An 18,002-nucleotide genomic window follows, 5' to 3' on the forward strand; every position below is an offset into this window, starting at 1 on the left:
TTGAGAAGGTTGCGTCAGGAAGGGCATCCGGCGTAAAACATTGCCAAGTTTACCATGCGACTTGTTCGCTGTGGCGACCCCTGATGGGAAAAGCCGAAAGAGGAAAAAAAAAAAAAAAAAAAAAAAAAAAAAGTTGATGCAACGAAAGAAGAGTCAAAACATCTTCCTGTAAAATAACAAAAGGTATATTTTCACATTAAACAATCTAAATTTATTTGGGACAATACTCACACACATGAAAGCCAATTAAAAAATAAAGTTATAAATCAGAAAACAATCTATTTACAAAACAACCTTGTATGTTATTCAAACAAATTCATGGCAAACAGAGACTGTAAAACTTCTCTTTACAGTCCATGGTTTAGGATTTCAAAACGAACTCGGCTGTAATGCTCGGTTTGTCCACACGAGGGAGACATAAACCAGAATAAGTGTGCTGTATTTTTAGCTGACCCTGGGGGTGTCAGGTTTAAGGTTAGCTCCGCTTTCTGCCCACCAGCCTCGCCATGTTGTCAGGGTGAATCTGGTTCCCCAGTTCCATTGCTTTCCTACAGATTTAGCATTTATCGGCGTCCGTGTCAGCTGTTAAAGAACCATCATGTCTAACGTGTCCTACCACATCTCCAACCTGTTGGAGAAAATGACCTCCACTGACAAAGACTTCAGGTAAAGTAAGAGACAGCTGCTCATCAGCTGCTCATCAGCTCTGACAGTGAGACCCTTTTTACTCTGACTCGTCATTCGATTGTAGATATTTCTTTTGTCAAAACGTTTGTTTAAGACACTCTGAGTAATGAATATAAAGCAGTGAATGTTAAAGTAATGAACATTTTAATTTAAAATCTGATCAGAGACTCAGAGGAGAAAAGACAGTTATTAAAAGGTTCTTTTTTTACATTTTGCTGAAAATGCAGATGTATTTAGTTTACTAACATTTAAAAAGTGCAAAATTCAAATGACAAAGAAGTGAAAGTAAAAGTTTCATTACACACACATCATGAAACTTGAACACAAACTTTAGAAGTACAACAAGAAGCGAATCCTAAACTCAGGTGTTTGTGTACAGAACGAAACCTTTAAAACTGTTTTAGTTGATTTCTTTGTAAAGATTTGTTTATGTCACGCTTTTGAATCCAAACTATTTCAATTATTAAAATCAAATCACAACTGAAGCTTCAATAAAGAATATGAAAACAAGAGGCGGCATCTCCAAAAGTTGACAACTTCTACAGTATTTTTAGAATAAAACGTTAGACTAATCATGGCCTAAATCTATGCACCAAAGTCACAATTCAACTTAAAAAATGACAGCATCTACAATATGTCCCGTCAAACAAACATGTTTATGTATAATAACTAGAAAACGACACAGTAAGATCTTTGTGAGGAGATAGCTTAGTCCTGTGTTTTAATATTATTTTGTAGGAATCCATAAGTGGAGCAGATAAGGCGTTTTATTATGAGGACAGAGAGCATCGGGCCTCAATGAATGTTCTGTGGGCCGGAGTGGTCCTCCATTGGAGACCGGGGAAGAAAGAAAGACAGACAGACAGGCAGACAGACAGAAAGTGATCTCAGTGTAGCCAAACACGGTGACGTATGTTTCAGAGGACGTTCGATTGGCCATTCTGCATGTCAATCAAGTCACGTATTTCATGCTGAGGATGATTATTCGCTGGGGAATAAAAATATATTTTTATTTTTGATGCCCCGCTACCATCACACCCGTCATACTTAGCACCCCCTTGGTAAAAACATTTCTTTTGCTTGTAGCATCAGCGTGTCATTGCCTAAATCACTGGATGCTGGTTTGATTCCAGCCACACTGAGCTGCTTCCTTCATGTTTGCTCAGAGATCACTTTATTTGAAGGTTCAGACCTGCAGAAGGAGCAGGACACTTTGCTCCAAGTGTCTCATTTCTCTGCATGTGCTGCTGCATCCAGGTTCATGGCCACGAACGACCTGATGCTGGAGCTGCAGAAGGACAGCATCAAACTGGACGAGGACAGTGAGAGGAGGGTGGTGGCCATGCTGCTCAAACTGCTGGAGGACAAGAACGGAGAAGTGCAGAACCTGGCTGTGAAATGGTAACGTTTGCAGGAACCAGCAGGCAGAGCTGGAAGCTGGAAATGAAGGTCGCTGTGATGCTTTCACCCCCCTGACTTTGGTCATCTTTGAACCTTTGATTGCTGTTGCAAACAAACACAATCACACAATTACTGTTTGTAAAAAAATAAAATGACCATGTAAAGAAAAACTTTCTTCATGTTAAAAGAAATGTGAGGAAACAGACGGAGATGTTCTGGAAGGACTGCCGACTGAGTGTTTGTGTCTGCAGCCTGGCTCCTTTGGTGAGTAAGGTGAAGGAGCCGCAGGTGGAGGCCATGGTGGAGTCTCTGTGCTCAAACATGATGTCGGACAAAGAGCAGCTCAGAGACATTTCCAGCATGGGGCTGAAGGCCGTGATCACGGAGCTGCCGCTGTCTTCCTCAGGTGGGGGCTGATTCACAGCAGATCATCATGCAACGTTTCTGAGCATCACTGTTGGATTGTAATGTGGGGCTAAGGTTTGGGTTTCCTAGCAATGCTTTTGCCTGAAATGTCTCCAGAGTTCCTACAGAGCTCAGTTTGTCTGTGTGTCCTCAGGTTTGACTCTGACAGCCAGTGTGAGCAAAATGATCACCTCCCAGCTGATTGGTGCTTTGGGGAAACAGGAAGACGTGGCTCTCCAGTTAGAGGCCCTGGACATCCTGTCAGACATGCTGGGAAGGTAAAACTGATCCTCCCTGGAAGCTCATCCATCCATCCATCCATCCATCCATCCATCCATCCATCCATCCATCCATCCAATCATCCATCCATCCATCCATCCAACATCCATCCATCCATCCATCCATCCAACATCCATCCATCCATCCATCCATCCATCCATCCATCCAATTATCCATCCATCCATCAATCCATCCATCCATCCATCCATCCATCCATCCATCCATCCATCCATCCTTCCATCCATCATTCCATCCATCCATCCATCCATCCATCCATCCATCCATCCATCCATCCATCCATCCAAACATCCATCCATCCATCCATCCATCCATCCATCCATCCATCCATCCGTTTATCCATCCATCCATCCATCCATCCATCTATCCATCCACCCATATATCCATCCATCCATCCATCCATCCATCCATCCATCCATCCATCCATCCATCCATCCATCCATCCATATATCCATCCATCCATCCATCCATCCATCCATCCATCCATCCATCCACCCATCCATCCACCCATCCATCCACCCATCCATCCATCCATCCATCCATCCATCCATCCATCCATCCATCCGTTTATCCATCCATCCATCCATCTATCCATCCATCCACCCATCCATCCACCCATCCATCCACCCATCCATCCATCCATCCATCCATCCATCAATCCATCCATCCATCCACCCATCCATCCACCCATCCATCCATCCATCCATCCATCCATCCATCCATCCATCCGTTTATCCATCCATCCATCCATCTATCCATCCATCCATCCATCCATCTATCCATCCACCCATCCATCCACCCATCCATCCATCCATCCATCCATCCATCCATCCATCCATCCATCCATCCATCCATCCATCCATCCATCCATCCGTTTATCCATCCATCCATCCATCTATCCATCCATCCACCCATCCATCCATCCATCCATCCATCCACCCATCCATCCATCCATCCGTTCATTCAGAACACTAACTCCGCCCTTTGTTCCTGCAGGCTCAGTGGTGCTCTGGTCAGTTTTCATGGCTCTCTGCTGTCCAGTCTGCTGCCTCAGGTATGAAACCAAGAGGATGAAAAGCTGCACATTTCTTTATGTGGATAAAAGGAACCAAAATTTTAGAAAAACATTTTAAATGTCTGAACAGGAAAACATGCTAACCAGTGAGAAACAAGAAGATTGTTAAACTGGAATCTTCCAGTGGATAGAAGTGAAGATGGTGTAATGAAGAGCTGGTCTTGTTGAAGAGCAGGGTGTCATCAGCATAGCAACAGATACAACCAGCTTGATGGCTGATCACATGATTACATCTCGGATGACAGGAAGCAACTTGGACTGTATCCAAGCTGAAACTTTTGCCATGTTTTAGCCAAACCTGGATGTAGACTGCTGAGTGACAGGAACACTGTCCGGTTTGTCTAACGACTAAAGAAAGCTGCAGTTTCAGGGTTTCAGAGGTTAGAAGTTTCCATAAGTAAACCTATCTTATGTTCATGCATCCTCCAGTCAACCCATCCCAGCTGTTAATGTATGGTTTCCACAAGGTCTGCAGATCTCCTAAGAAGGCCAGGCTGTGACCATCAAGCATCTTTTTCAATCAGGTTGACCTCATCTCAGGAAAGGCAGACTGGAGTTAAAACCAAACTTTTCCCGTCAGGGAACAAAGGTCTAAAAACTAAGCAAGAGATAAAAACAACACTTATTTAGAGAAACACTGAAAAAACAAAACAAAAGCGTTTTAACAAAAATAAAATAAATATCCAAATGTATCAAAAGGATACGACAGAACTGCACCAAAAATATCCAAACTCTCCTTTATCTTGATGTTGTTAGCTTTTTTCTACGGTCTGTTCTCGTCTGGTTCCTCCTGTTGATGTTTCCTGTCTGCTGCCTCAGCTCACCAGCCCCAGAATGGCAGTGAGGAAGCGCAGCATCATGGCTCTCGGTCACCTGGTGCCCTGCTGTAGCCCCGCCCTCTTTTCCCAGCTGACTGAACACCTGATGACAGAACTGGCCAAGGGTCCGCCTACTTCAGTGGCTAGAACGTACATCCAATGTTTGGCTACCATCAGCCGAGAGGGGGGCCATCGAGTTGGTACGGTCTAACGCCTCAGTGATGCTGCGTTCACTGACAAATGGAAACTTTGACACCTTTTTAGGTGGGTTCAGCTGGTGTGCTTTCTGTCGCCAGGTGAGCATTTGCAGAAGGTGATCCCCATGGTGGTGAAATTCACCAGCGTGGAGGACGACGAGCTGCGAGAGCACTGTTTCCAGGCCTTTGAAGCCTTCATTCGCAGGTAGGCTCACCTGTTCCGCCCTCCAGACGAAAATTTCTTCCTGTAACGACAGTAGATCTTCATCACTGATGATGATGACGCTCAGAACAAGCCGGAAACCCCGCCCTCATTCATGTCATGTTTGACAGATGTCCGAAGGAAATGTCTCCCCACGTTGCTACGGTAACCCAGCTCTGCTTTAAGTTCATGACCTATGACCCCAACTACAATTACGATGGCAGTGAAGAAGAGGAGGACGAAAGCATGGATGTAGAAGATGGAGACGATGAAGGTTTGTTCTGCTCAGAATTTCGAATAAAACGGAAAACATTTTTCCAAGAACTCTGACCAGGCACTGTGGTGTAGTGGTTAGCACTCTTACCTCACAGCAAGATGGCTCTTTCTGAGTGGAGTTTGCAGGTTCTCCTAGTTCATGTGTGAGTTCTCTCAAGGATCATTCAACTTGATCCAGTGGTTCATTGGGGTCCCCAAATTGCCCCTAAGTGTGAATGTGTGTGTGTGGTCTTGTAACAGGCCTGTTCAAGGGGAACTACACCTTGATCAAACAGTAGCCTGGATAGGCTCCAGCAACCCCGTGACCCTAAAAGGTATTCAAAAGGTTCTGAAGATACAAGGATTGATGAATGGACGGATGGGTGGATGGAAGTAGGGATGCAAGAATGGATGGATGGATGGTTGGATGGAAGGATGGTCAGGATCAGGCAAGATCAGGCAAAGGGATGAAGAACTGACAGACAAAGCCTGAGGGAATGTGTGTCTGTGTGGTGGTGGTGGTGGGGTGGGGTGGGGGGTGGGGGGGTGGGGGGGGGGGCAAATGTACCAAATGGACCATAACAGCAGAGCAAAACCAGGAACCCTACCGCCCGGCTCTCTCACTGATTTGTGTTTTCCGTCTGGTTTCTGCGGTAACCTGGGTGTATCCTGTGTCCTCTCCTGTGCAGAATCAGATGATGAGTACAGCGACGATGACGACATGAGCTGGAAGGTGCGGCGCTCTGCTGTCAAGTGTCTGGAGGCTCTGATCAGCACGCGCCTGGACCTGCTGCTGTCCTTCTACTCCACCATCTGCCCCGCCCTGCTGGCCCGCTTCAAGGAGCGTGAGGAGAACGTCCGGGCGGACGTCTTTGCAGCTTTTTCCACGCTGCTGAGACAAAGTCGCGTGGGTTCAAGCCACCCAGGACTCATCGCCACAGATGCTGTCCGGAGCGGGGTCAGGGAGGAGGAGCCGGTGGTCACCTTGCTGAAGAAACAGGTTCTGGCTCTGGCCTTCATCTCCTGGAGGAGTTTCTGACCGTCTTCACTGAGGATGTTCTCCTGCAGGTTCCTGGGATCGTGAAAGTTCTTCACAGGCAGCTGAAGGACAAGAGCATCAAATCCCGGCAGGGCTGCTTCGGTTTGCTCTCTGAGCTGGCCCACACCGTGCCTGGAGCTCTGGAGGAGCACATACCCGCTCTGGTTCCTGGTACCTCCACACTCAAAACACAGGAGTCTTCAGATATGTTCTTTCAGAGGAAACACATCATTTTCTGTTTTTCCTTTCCCTCCTCTGTCCTCCAGGCATCCTCTTCTCCCTGACGGACAAATCTGCCTCCTCCAACATGAAGATCGATGCTCTCTGCTTCCTTCATGTTCTCCTCATTTCCCATCCTCCTCAGGCCTTTCAGCCTCACATGCAGGTTCTTCAGGCCTCAGCGACGCTTTTTGCTTTCAAATGCTTTTTTAATCTCTATATTATGCAGCTGGGAAACTCCGGCATTTCTGCTTTCGTTGTTCCCGTCAAACAGAATAGAAATGTAAATGAAGAGGTTCAAACTTTGTAGTTTTCATTTAAAGATCAACCTGATCAGTTTCAGTGAAGTCTCCCATCATGGGCAGAAGATGCAGACTCTCATCATTCCTGCCTTCTGGTGTCTGGGCCGCTTGGATCAGGCTGTGCTTCTGCTGGCGTAACGCTGTGGTTCCTGCAGGTGCTGCTGCCCGCAGTCCTGGCATGCGTGGAGGACACGTTCTACAAGATCATGTCGGAGGCTCTGCTGGTCACGCAGCAGCTGCTCAGGGTGATGCGGCCACAGGGACAGACGAGCACGCCTGGAAGGTTCGACCCCAAACCCTTCATCAGGGAGGTACGGGCCTCACAGCTTTCTACATCTGCATCTGTGTCTGCGTCTGTATCTACATCTGCATCTGCATCTGTGTCTGCGTCTGCATTTGTATCTGTGACTACATCTGCATCTGCATCTGTCTCTACGTCTGTGTCTGCGTCTGCATCTGTCTCTACGTCTGTGTCTGCGTCTGCATCTGTCTCTACGTCTGTGTCTGCGTCTGCGTCTGCATCTGTCTCTGCGTCTGTATCTGCGTCTGCATCTGTCTCTGCATCTGCATCTGTCTCTACGTCTGTGTCTGCATCTGTGTCTGCATCTGTGTCTGCATCTGTCTCTACGTCTGTGTCTGCATCTGTGTCTGCATCTTTCTCTGCGTCTGTATCTGCGTCTGCATCTGTCTCTGCATCTGCATCTGTCTCTACGTCTGTGTCTGCATCTGTGTCTGCATCTTTCTCTGCGTCTGTATCTGCGTCTGCATCTGTCTCTGCATCTGCATCTGTCTCTACGTCTGTGTCTGCATCTGTGTCTGCATCTGTGTCTGCATCTTTCTCTGCGTCTCTGTCTGCGTCTGCATCTGTCTCTGCATTTGTATCTGTGTCTGCATCTGCATCTGTCTCTACGTCTGTGTCTGCGTCTGCATCTGTCTCTGCATCTGTGTCTGCGTCTGCATCTGTCTCTGCGTCAGTGTCTTCATCTGCATTTGTGTATCTATATGCATCTAGGTTTGCATCTTTGTCTGCGTCTGCGTTTGTTTTTGCGTGTGTGCCTGCTTTTTCTTGGACTCTCCTTTGTTTTTGTTGACTTGGCGTTTTAGTGGAGTTCATCTGTCTTGCTCCTGTCTGCTGTTTTTCCTTGTTGTTCTTAGATTAAATCAGATTCTGGTCCAGATGTGCTTCATTGTGTTTTCTGTTTTTAATAAAAACTTTGCCCCCCCCCCCCCCCCCCCAGGTGTTTTCCGTAACGATGAAGAGACTGAAGGCCACAGATATCGACCAGGAAGTAAAGGAGCGAGCCATATCCTGCATGGGCCACCTGGTGTGTCATCTCGGTGACCACCTGGGGGCGGAGCTACAGGGAGTTTTGGCGATCTTTCTGGAGCGGTTAAAAAATGAGATAACTAGACTGTCAGCAGTCAGGACTCTCAGCCTCATCGCTGCTTCCTCGTTGAAGGTTTGTGGTTCTTTTTTCAAGCTCAGAGTTTGACAGAGTCTGAAGGTCTAAAGGTCACACGAGGCCCCACCTCTACAGATCGACCTGTCCTCCATCCTGGATGAGACCCTGTCTGTGCTGGCGTCATTCCTGCGGAAGAACCAGCGAGCTCTGAAGCTCAGCACGCTGGCGTGCCTCACTGCGCTCGTCACCCATCATGCTGCCAGCATCAAACCCGCAGCCCTGGAGGCGATGCTCAATGAACTGCCCCCCCTGGTGGATGAGAGCGACATGCACACATCACAGGTCTGCATGCACAATGCAAGAACATCATCCATGCAGGGACTCATGCAGAAACGTGAACACTGCTCATCATTAGGAAACACGGTCTTTAAGTCTGCAGGTTTGATGCAAACAAAGAGTCTGTTTATAATTCTGCTTATTCACATATTAGCAATTCAAAATAATCGAGAGCAGAAAATAAAACTTATGAGATGATAAGATCCTCATTTATTTACATACAAAATGTATGTGAACCAGAAGTTCAATGGTTCAGAAGCAGCCAGGAGCTGGTTTCTTCCCACCAGAACTCTGTATCATGTGTGCGTGTGTGTGTGTGTGTGTGTGTGGGGGGGGGGGGGGGGGTCCTAAAACTGAAAGAAGGAGACTCACCTTCAGTTTGAAGCTCATCGCTAAATCAGAGCGAGAACCTTTGATGCCCCCCCCCCCCCCCACGGCAGCATGCAGAGAACCATAAATATACAAAAACCTTCTTTCTTATATTTTTTGCTGTCTGTGGAGAGAAAAAGGATTTATACAAATAAAACCAAGTTTAGAAAAGTCTCAGGTGTCTGTCTCTGTGCTCAGGTGTCTGTCTCTCTGCTCAGGTGTCTGTCTCTCTGCTCAGGTGTCTGTCTCTCTGCTTAGGTGTCCATCGCCCTCCTGACCTGCATGTCCAAAGCCTGTCCCTCCTCTTTGGCTAAGATCAGCTCGTCGGTGCTGCCCGGGATCTTCAGACTCATCCACTCACCGCTGCTTCAAGGCGGGGCTCTGGCCGCCATCCTGGACTTCCTTCAGTCTCTGGTGCTTTCCAAGGCCAGCAGCCTGGGCTACGGGTGAGAGAGAACCTGAAGAACAGTGGTCGGTGTTGTTGGACTTTTAGGACTGACGTCACAAACGTCCTTTCAGCTCCAAATGTAATATTTCTCTGAATGCTTTTGTAATCAGCTGTTACTTGATCAGCAGGCGTGTGTTTGGTTAGTGAGAGGAATCCTGCAGTTTAAGGGAAATAGAAGCAGAAACTTCTGTCGGTCCGAGGAAATGAAAGTTGCTTTGCATGACTGATGTTTGTTTAGGATGCTAGCATGATGACTGTAAGGGAATCCCGTCAGGATTTTATCAGCACTGTTTATTAGGGAAACCAGCGTGGACCCTTTGCTCTACAGGAACGTAGAGTAATGTTGACCCAGGAGAGCAGAACCCGTCCAGGTTCTGTCCTGGAGTCTACACATGTGGCTCCTGTAGTCTTCAGGTTTGTCTCTGACCGGCCGCTGTCTTGCTCCTGTCTGCAGTCAGCTGATGAAGGCTCTCATGGAGCCGTTCCAGAACCCGCCCCCGGAGAGCAGCGCCCTCCACAGGCAGTCCTACATCTCTGCGGCGCGGTGCGTGGCAGCTCTGGTCTCGGCGTCTCCCAAAGACTCGCCGGCCACCGTGGCTGGTCTGATCCAGCAGGTCTGCATCGCGCTGAAGTTCTGTCCAAGCTAAAGCCGTCCAGTCTTTGCAGACAGCGGGGATGTTGTTACTGAGATGTCTCTGTCCCGAAAAAGAGAGAACATTCTTGCTCTTTTTGCAGCTTTGATCGTCTGCAGCTGCGCAGTCAGCTCCTCCTTTTCAGCTTCCACAGCTGGTTCTGTTCTGTAACATGAGGTCCTGAGGCCTCATGAAGGTGTCCTCTTCCCTCCTCAGGTGAAGAATCCCGGCTCCCCCGAGTCCGCACGTGTCCTGGCTCTGCTGAGTCTGGGGGAGGTGGGGAGGAGCGGCAGTCTGGGAGGGTGCAAGGAGGTCCAGGGAGTCATCCTGGAGGCTTTCTCCTCCACCAGTGAGGAGGTGAGACGCTGCTTCCTGGTAGAAGTTCTCCGTCTGGCTGCTGCGTAAAACAGGAAGTGACCAGAAGACGTCCGGTTCACCACACACGTTTATGTTTTAAATATATAACTTTTCACAGGAGATCAAAGTTTCTAAAGAACTTCCTCATCTTCTTTTTCCACAAGCGTATTGTTTTATATTTAGTTTGATCGGTTTTATGTCCACAAAGTCGATGTTTGATGGTTTTTCTAGGTTCCTTCTGCAGATCTAACATGTCCTGATCTGCAGGTGAAGACGGCCGCCTCCTGCGCGTTAGGCGGCATGGCGGTCGGCAGCCTGAGCGACTACCTGCCCTTCGTGTTAAAGGAGATCTCAGCTCAGCCGCGGAGGCAGTACCTGCTGCTGCACTCCCTCAAGGACGTCATCAGGTGGGATCAAAGCGCCGCGGCGTTCTCCTTCAGGTTCTGATCCTGTGGTCTGAGGAGCTCAAAGAAAAGAAAAGAGTTTCTGTGCGTTAGCTCAGTTTTCAGGCTCCAGTTGAGCAGAACCAGCATGATCCAGTGACGGTTCTTTGTTCTCTGACGGGCCTTTGAACTGCAGGTTCTCTGGTCTAAAGCTCTGAGACGCTAAAATTCTTTTAGCGTGTGAATCAAAGTAAGAAAACTGGAAGGTTTTTCAGCTCAAACCTTTTCTCTCTCTCCTGTGTTCAGTGCCAGTCCAGCCTGTAGTCTCTCGCCCCATGTGGAGTCTATCTGGTCACTGCTGTTCCAGCACTGCGAGTGTCAGGAGGAGGGAAGCCGGAATCTGGTGGCCGAATGTTTGGGAAAACTGACGCTGGTCGACCCGGCCGTGCTTCTGCCCAGACTGAAGCAGCAGCTCCGAGCTGGTAGGTCAGCTCCCATGATGCTTCAGGGGTTTTGAGCCGGTCTGAGGTCAGATTCTACCTGCTGTCCAGGTGAAGAGCGAAAGAACGAAGGGAAAGCAGAGAAAAGTCTGTGAGTTTTTAAGGAGGATAAAAGATGAACTTTTGGCAAGAAAGGAACATCCAAACCGACAAAAAATGTAACATTTATTGAAAAGATCTAAAAGATTTTTAATAAAACTAAAAAATACATCTGTCCTTATTTAGCAAAGCTGTCCAAAGAAAGACTAAATTAGCTGAAGATGATCCTAGAAAGGCTCAGAAAACGTAAAACTGAATTAAATAAAGAGGGGATTTAACAGTTTAACCCCTTCATGGCTGAACTTAGTTCCAGTTCTATGACATTTTTTGTTTTTTTTCCGTTTAAGGTGATGTTAAATTAACTGGAGAAAACAGTACATTTGGGAATCAGTAAGTGAAGGGATTAAATTGTTTACATTAATGCTAAAATCTCAAATGACTTTTAACAATCCAAAACTTTTCAAAACAAGTCTAAAGCTGGAAAAAGCTGACAAAGGTTCAGAGGAAAAGTGACAGGAAACCTTTGAGAGCAGAGCCAGCATAAAGGTTCAGGTTGAAGGAAAAGGATTTGGGAAAACCAAGTTTTACACTCGATTATAAAAAAACAGACGTGTTTAAAAATGATCCAGTGCATCAGCAGGAAGGAACCGAACAAGTGGAGTCAGAACATCCAAAAGCCCAAACAGAGGGTTGGAACACGACTCCACAGAGCTTCACAAAAACATGAAACGGATGTTTCCAGATCGTAGGATGAGCTGCAGGGAGGAGAGGATCCAGACTCCGTGTGGTGGAGCGGGAACAGAGCTGATGGAGTTTAGCATCACATCAGGTTTTCTGATTCATGGAGAGAAGTCCGATTAAAATGATGAATGTCTTTCTGCAGACGGATGAAACCACAGCCAGGTTTGAAACTGTGTGAATCTTCACCACATTCCTCCATTTCTGTCGGTGCTTTTGATTCCAAATCTCTGTGGAAACTGAGAAAGGTCCTCCAGGCTTTAGTGCTAACAGACTGATTTACAGAATGAAACTGACACTGGGGTTTATTCTCCTGATAAAAGGCTGGGATGTTTTGGTGAGGCTGCTTTTGACAGTTTATTTCTTGTTGTCATTCTTTGAATAATTCTGAAATCAAACTAAAACAAAAGGATTAGGAGGGAGAGTGATGGCAAAAATCTGGTTTGGATTACAAATCTTTCCAAGGATCTCACATCAACATGTCAGACTTTACTTCTCACAGAATCTCCCCAAAAACCAACACACATTCATCAGAATCACAGATGTGAGGCCTGGCGGCTGCGGCGTGGAGACAGACGTCTGCAGACGCCTCAGCTGAAAGCCTTTTCTGAAACGTCTTCTGCCGTTCCTGCAGGTTCTCCGGTGGTTCGCGGCACGGTGGTGACAGCTGTCAAGTTCACCATTGTTGACCATCCTGCTCCCATAGACGCCCTGCTGAGAGACTGCATGGGTGAGATTCAGTCCCCGTCACAGCTGTGAGGCGCCAGGATAAGGCTGACTGTGCACAGGCATGAATCCTCTGCCTCTGGACAGGTGACTTCCTGAAGAGCCTGCAGGACGATGACATCACGGTGCGCCGCGTGGCCTTGGTGATGTTTAACTCTGCAGCTCATAACAAACCGTCTCTGATCCGCGGCCTGCTGGGATCGGTTCTGCCGCACCTCTACAGGGAGACCCAGATCAGGAAGGACCTGATCCGAGAGGTGAGCGGTCTGCCGGAGGAGCTGGAGCGCTCAGGCGGCTGTGCTTCCACCGAGAGCAAACCCAACGTAGAACCGATCCGCTCCACCACTTCATTATTCTGGGGTTTAGTTTATGTAGCAGTTTTCCTCACAGAGATGATTGAAGAAGACCTGCAGAAAGACGGGAGGAGCCCCCCCCCCCTGCAACCCTGACAATGAAAAATATATCAATGTGCCCCCATGTCTCACTGTGTCCCCCATGTCTCACTGTGTCCCCCATGTCTCACTGTGTCCCCCATATCTCACTGTGTCCCCCATATCTCACTGTGCCCCCCATGTCTCACTGTGTCCCCCATGTCTCACTGTGCCCCCCATATCTCACTGTGCCCCCCATGTCTCACTGTGCCCCCCATGTCTCACTGTGTCCCCCATATCTCACTGTGTCCCCCATGTCTCACTGTGCCCCCCATGTCTTGCTGTGCCCCCCAGGTGGAGATGGGTCCGTTCAAACACCGAGTGGACGACGGTCTGGACGTGCGTAAAGCTGCGTTCGAGTGCATGTACACTCTGCTGGACAGCTGCCTGGACGGGCTGGACGTCCTGCAGTTCCTGGATCACGTGGAGGAGGGTCTCAAAGACCACTACGACATCAGAGTGAGTACAGACCATAATAAGCAGCCGTGCCACAGACTGCCTGGGCTGAACACGATGCAAACGCCGTGGCTGGTCCTCCCCCTCCTCCCCCCTCCTTCGTCTCTGCAGATGTTGACCTTCCTGATGTTGGCCCGACTGGCCTCCCTGAGTCCTGCTGCTGTTCTCCAAAGACTGGACCGATTGGTGGAACCGCTCAAAGCCACCTGCACCACCAAGGTACCGGGGGCCTTTCCGGTCCTGCATGTTCCTCTGACGTGCACGCTAACGTCTGCACCGGCGCTGAAGCCCTCACCTGTCTGCAGGTGAAGGCCGGCTCCGTCAAGCAGGAGTTCGAGAAGCAGGAGGAGCTGCGGCGCTCGGCCATGCGTGCCGTCGCCGCCCTGCTGGCGGTTCCAGAGGTGGAGAGGAGCCCCATCATGGCTGACTTCGCCAACCAGATCCGATCCAATGCAGACATGGCCTCCATTTACCAGAGTGTGCAGGGAGGGGACGGCGGGGGGGCAGAGGGCATGGACATGAGCTGAAGAGGTTCTGTCGGTGAATCGGGTCACCGGCTCCGACCGTTGGACATCCTGTGATGGAACTGCTGCCTTTTGCAAATGTTTTGGTTATTTTTAGGAAGAAAAAAAATCCATTAAAAATGTCGACTCGGACCCAAAACGGGAGAACGGTTCCTCGCTCCTGAAGCTCAGATGGAATCACTGGCTAGTGGTTTTCCAGAAGCTCAAAAACTTTCCTCTCCTTTGCTGTCCAGGTGTTTCCATGGAAACGCAGACGATAGGATCACTGATGTGTTCAAAAAAAACCCCTCCAAAATAAGATGGATGAGCCAGAAATCCCCAGAAAGGGGGTTCATTGGTCCCCAACAAAAGAAAACATGCACCCACAATCCAGGAGGACCTCGACACCCCCACTTTAACCATCACTGCCCTTCCATAAGGCTTGACCCCTCCCACAGGGCAATTAACCCAACAGTTTTTCACAATAAAATCCTTTTTCTTTGCACACAAAACTCTGGAAACTGTTGATCATAAACCAAGCATGAGAAAGGTTCTAAACCAGGTTTGAACCTTTGAAACACAAAAATAAGCTTCATTTAGAAATACGTTTAAATCGTTTAGACTGGAAAAAGCCTAAACTATTCTGACATGACGTCACTTCCTGTTTGGAATCGTAACGTACGATGATGCTCCAGTTTGAAGGTTTGTGGCGGGAAACGCCTGATAACATTTCTAGCAGCAGAACTGACTCTACAGAGGGGTGTGGGAGGAAATGGGAGATTTATGTGTGTGCGTGTGGGGGGCGTGCACGTGAGAGGTTGGTGTGTTTAGTGCAAACTGGCCGCTGATGGGCTGAGACAGAAACCCCTCAGGGTGGCGTTCAGGTGCTTTCCTGTAACCTGATGCTGCTTCCTCATGATGACTGAGGTCTGTGTGTGTGTGTGTGTGGGGGGGGGGGGGGGGGGGGGGGGGAGGGGGAGGGGGGGGTCCTCCATCAGAGCGGGAATATCCTGACTGGAATCACGACCCCCAAAGCACCAGTGGGGTGTTGGGGTCAGGACGGCGTCGTCACGCTGACCTCCCTGCAGACCCGCGCTGAGCCAAATCAGCAGAAGGCCGCCTCCTACAGGCCGGCGTGCAGCCTTTTCCTCCTGACCTCCTCAGCCTGGCTGTGTGGACGGGGGGGGGCTTCCTCGTGTTTTGGCTGAAGTCTTGCGTCTGATAGCAAACGCCGCCTGTTCCAAGTGAAACACGCAGCAATCGCTCCACGCTGCTGCAGTGATGTTTTACCAGTTTGCGATAAGCGAGACCGCCAGCCAATCTGGAAAGAAAACGCCGATAAGATTTCACGCCGTTTGGACTCTGCAGAGCTCCAGTCCTCAAACACATGCTGGGCTGATTGGTGTTTACAGGACTGCGGCTGTGATTTATTGTTCATACAACCTGCTGTTGGGAAGAGCGTTTCCAGGGAAACCAGCTCTTCCAGCCGCGTGATGCTCCGCCTTCAGGAGGCCGTTTGTTGCTTTTGGACAGCCACTTGAAGCTTTTATTCACTCTCAAGGTCCTTTCTGCTCTCCTTTTGAAATGCATTTTTCTGATCAATCCACCCTGGAGTTTATGGAAGAAGTGTAAAAATAAACACCGAAGGTTTGCAGTTTTTCTTTTAAGTTTTGGAACTGGTCTTCATCCACGGGACAACATGTCTGCAGACATGAGAGCAGGTCAGGCCTCCCCACAGGAAACGGATGCTCTCTTTTAGTTGCAAGTGAATCCTGCAGCAGTTTTCCACTGTGTGAACGCAGGAGGACCGTCCAGAAGCAGCAGACGGGGAGGAAAGAGAAGCAGCTCTTCAGGTAAAACAGGAATCTGATGAAATAAGTGGAGGTTAACCCTTTCACTCCAGTCTGACATTCTTTGCCCCACTGTGACTCTTCAGCTGTTTATGCAGTTAATGTGATCACGTAATCCACGTCAATCAGCTGACGTTGCATATCGGCGCTTCTCTCCAGAATCAGCTGATTCAGGGTGACGGCAAAGACGCTCAAAGATTTACGGTCCGTCAAAGAGTGTCGTGTAGGCGCCGCGCTGACGTCTTCGGCGTTAAAGGGCTGAGAAAGAAGAAAGACGCTTCATTTCATGGTCCATACTAACGCTTTTGACCTGCATCCTTTAAGCCAGAGGTGGGCACTGAGGGCCGCATTCCTGCATGTTTTCCAGCATACCCTGCTCTGGCATGCTCTGATTGGCTGGACACACCTGAAGCTGGGAATCAGCCATGAGTAGGGCAAGACTATCTGGAAATCATGCAGACACACCGGCCCTCGAGGCCTGGAATTGCCCACCCCTGCTTTAAGCTGATGGAGCGGCGTGCCCGGATTGGACTTCTGTGCATTTTCAAACGCGTGCGTTATCTGCTGTTCGTCTGCACGCCGTCTGCACGCCGCCCTGATTGATGAGCTTTACTTTTCTTCTGCCTCTCCAGCGTTTGCTCAGAAATCTAAATGCCTTTCAAACCAAACCATCAAAAAGATTCACGTTTGAAATCCAGACCCGTTTGAGCGGAATCCTCCAAGAACCGGAGAACATTAGCAGCCTGAGGAGGAGAAACGCAGGATTTAAACGGTGAAGATGACCATAAAACACCTAAATAACACCTTTAGAAGGGAATAAAGGGTTTAGTAGTTCACCAAGAGAGAAATTTAAAGCTCGGATCATCTTCTGATCTATTTTCAAGTTGTTCCCAGTGGTCCTTTCATTAAAAATCAGTAATCCTGGGTCGTTTTCTAAGTTTCTGCAGAGCTGCAGGAGTTCATTAGAAACTCACCTCTGAGTTGTGGGCGGGACTGTTGGTGCGAATTGACCCCGCCCTCTGCTCTTTGTCATTGCTGAGAGCTCAGAGCATGTGGTCGCGGCCCCGCCCAGCGTATTTGTCACAGATCTTTTTCAGAAAGCTTTTTTTCGTCTGCTCCTGATTCACACTGATCTGAAAAAAGAAATACTCAGAAATGCCATTTTGAGCTTAATTTCCTTTATTCATTTCCTCCATCTTCAGAAAAAAGTAAAAAAAACTATTTTTTTTCATCAGGCAGAGTCTTTCATTATTGATTTAAAAATATTAGGATTTAAAAAACTTCTTTCAATATGATATTTTTAAAGAACTAAATCACAAAAGTTTCTAAATGGATCCACAGAATATTTTGACTATATTTTAAAAGTTAATTCAGTTAATTCTGGCAGGACGCTGGTGGCAAATCCCAGACCTGGAAGTGTTTTTTGGCAGAAACTCTAAAGCTTTAATAAAACTGTAGAAGTAGAAACCACAGAGTGATGAGCTAGAGATGACACTGAAGCTCTGAGGACGATTAGCAGAAATGAAAACTGCTGTGTCATGCTTCAGGACAGACAGCCCAAAAAGGCAGAGACTTGATCTGAAAAAAGCTCAGCAAGTAAGTGAGAAAGACCCCACCCCTCTGGCTCCTCCCCATTGCTCCAACTTTATATGTAGTGGTGTCTGAAAGAAGGAGGAGCCGTAGTGACTTAGGGCTGCGTAACCCTCCGCCGCGTTGTGGCGCAGAGGAAAACCACTTCCCTCCATGTGGGTGAGATGTGAAGCACAGACGTTTAGATGTAAGTACTGAGTCCCCGCTCTCACCCAAACAAATATTGCACACAGGCACATAGGGCCCCGGGATCTGGATGGGAGGGGTATGCTGGCGGGGCTCACTGGGGATGCCCCTCTCTGGGTTCTCGTTGGCACCCGCCCTCCTCCCCGCTTTTTACTTGC

At 48.4% G+C, this 18,002-nt stretch overlaps 1 protein-coding gene across 1 annotated transcript; it reads left to right on the plus strand.

Annotated features, from left to right (window-relative positions):
* The first annotated feature begins 469 nt into the window (after positions 1 to 469).
* LOC101161115 (cullin-associated NEDD8-dissociated protein 1-like) lies at positions 470 to 14,730 on the plus strand. The gene is made up of 24 exons (XM_023955352.1): positions 470 to 666; positions 1,945 to 2,088; positions 2,340 to 2,494; positions 2,648 to 2,771; positions 3,787 to 3,844; positions 4,685 to 4,883; positions 4,980 to 5,085; positions 5,214 to 5,356; positions 6,027 to 6,337; positions 6,406 to 6,547; positions 6,643 to 6,761; positions 7,053 to 7,208; positions 8,136 to 8,357; positions 8,436 to 8,642; positions 9,264 to 9,451; positions 9,908 to 10,067; positions 10,302 to 10,442; positions 10,710 to 10,849; positions 11,132 to 11,307; positions 12,737 to 12,832; positions 12,916 to 13,085; positions 13,554 to 13,718; positions 13,827 to 13,934; positions 14,021 to 14,730. Exons 1-24 carry the CDS (start codon positions 599 to 601, stop codon positions 14,240 to 14,242), a joined length of 3,720 nt encoding a protein of 1,239 aa, XP_023811120.1. The 5' UTR covers positions 470 to 598; the 3' UTR covers positions 14,243 to 14,730.
* The last annotated feature ends 3,272 nt before the right edge of the window (positions 14,731 to 18,002 follow it).

This window comes from Oryzias latipes, chromosome 5, assembly GCF_002234675.1.
Source record: "Oryzias latipes chromosome 5, ASM223467v1".
Lineage (NCBI taxonomy): Eukaryota > Metazoa > Chordata > Actinopteri > Beloniformes > Adrianichthyidae > Oryzias > Oryzias latipes.

Excerpts from the sequence above, each read along its gene's own strand:
- LOC101161115 (XM_023955352.1), top strand. The coding sequence starts at position 599 with ATGTCTAACGTGTCCTACCACATCTCCAACCTGTTGGAGAAAATGACC. Across the intron at positions 6,338-6,405 it reads TCACCTTGCTGAAGAAACAG|GTTCCTGGGATCGTGAAAGT; the intron begins GTTCTGGCTCTG and ends GTTCTCCTGCAG. Across the intron at positions 7,209-8,135 it reads CCAAACCCTTCATCAGGGAG|GTGTTTTCCGTAACGATGAA; the intron begins GTACGGGCCTCA and ends CCCCCCCCCCAG.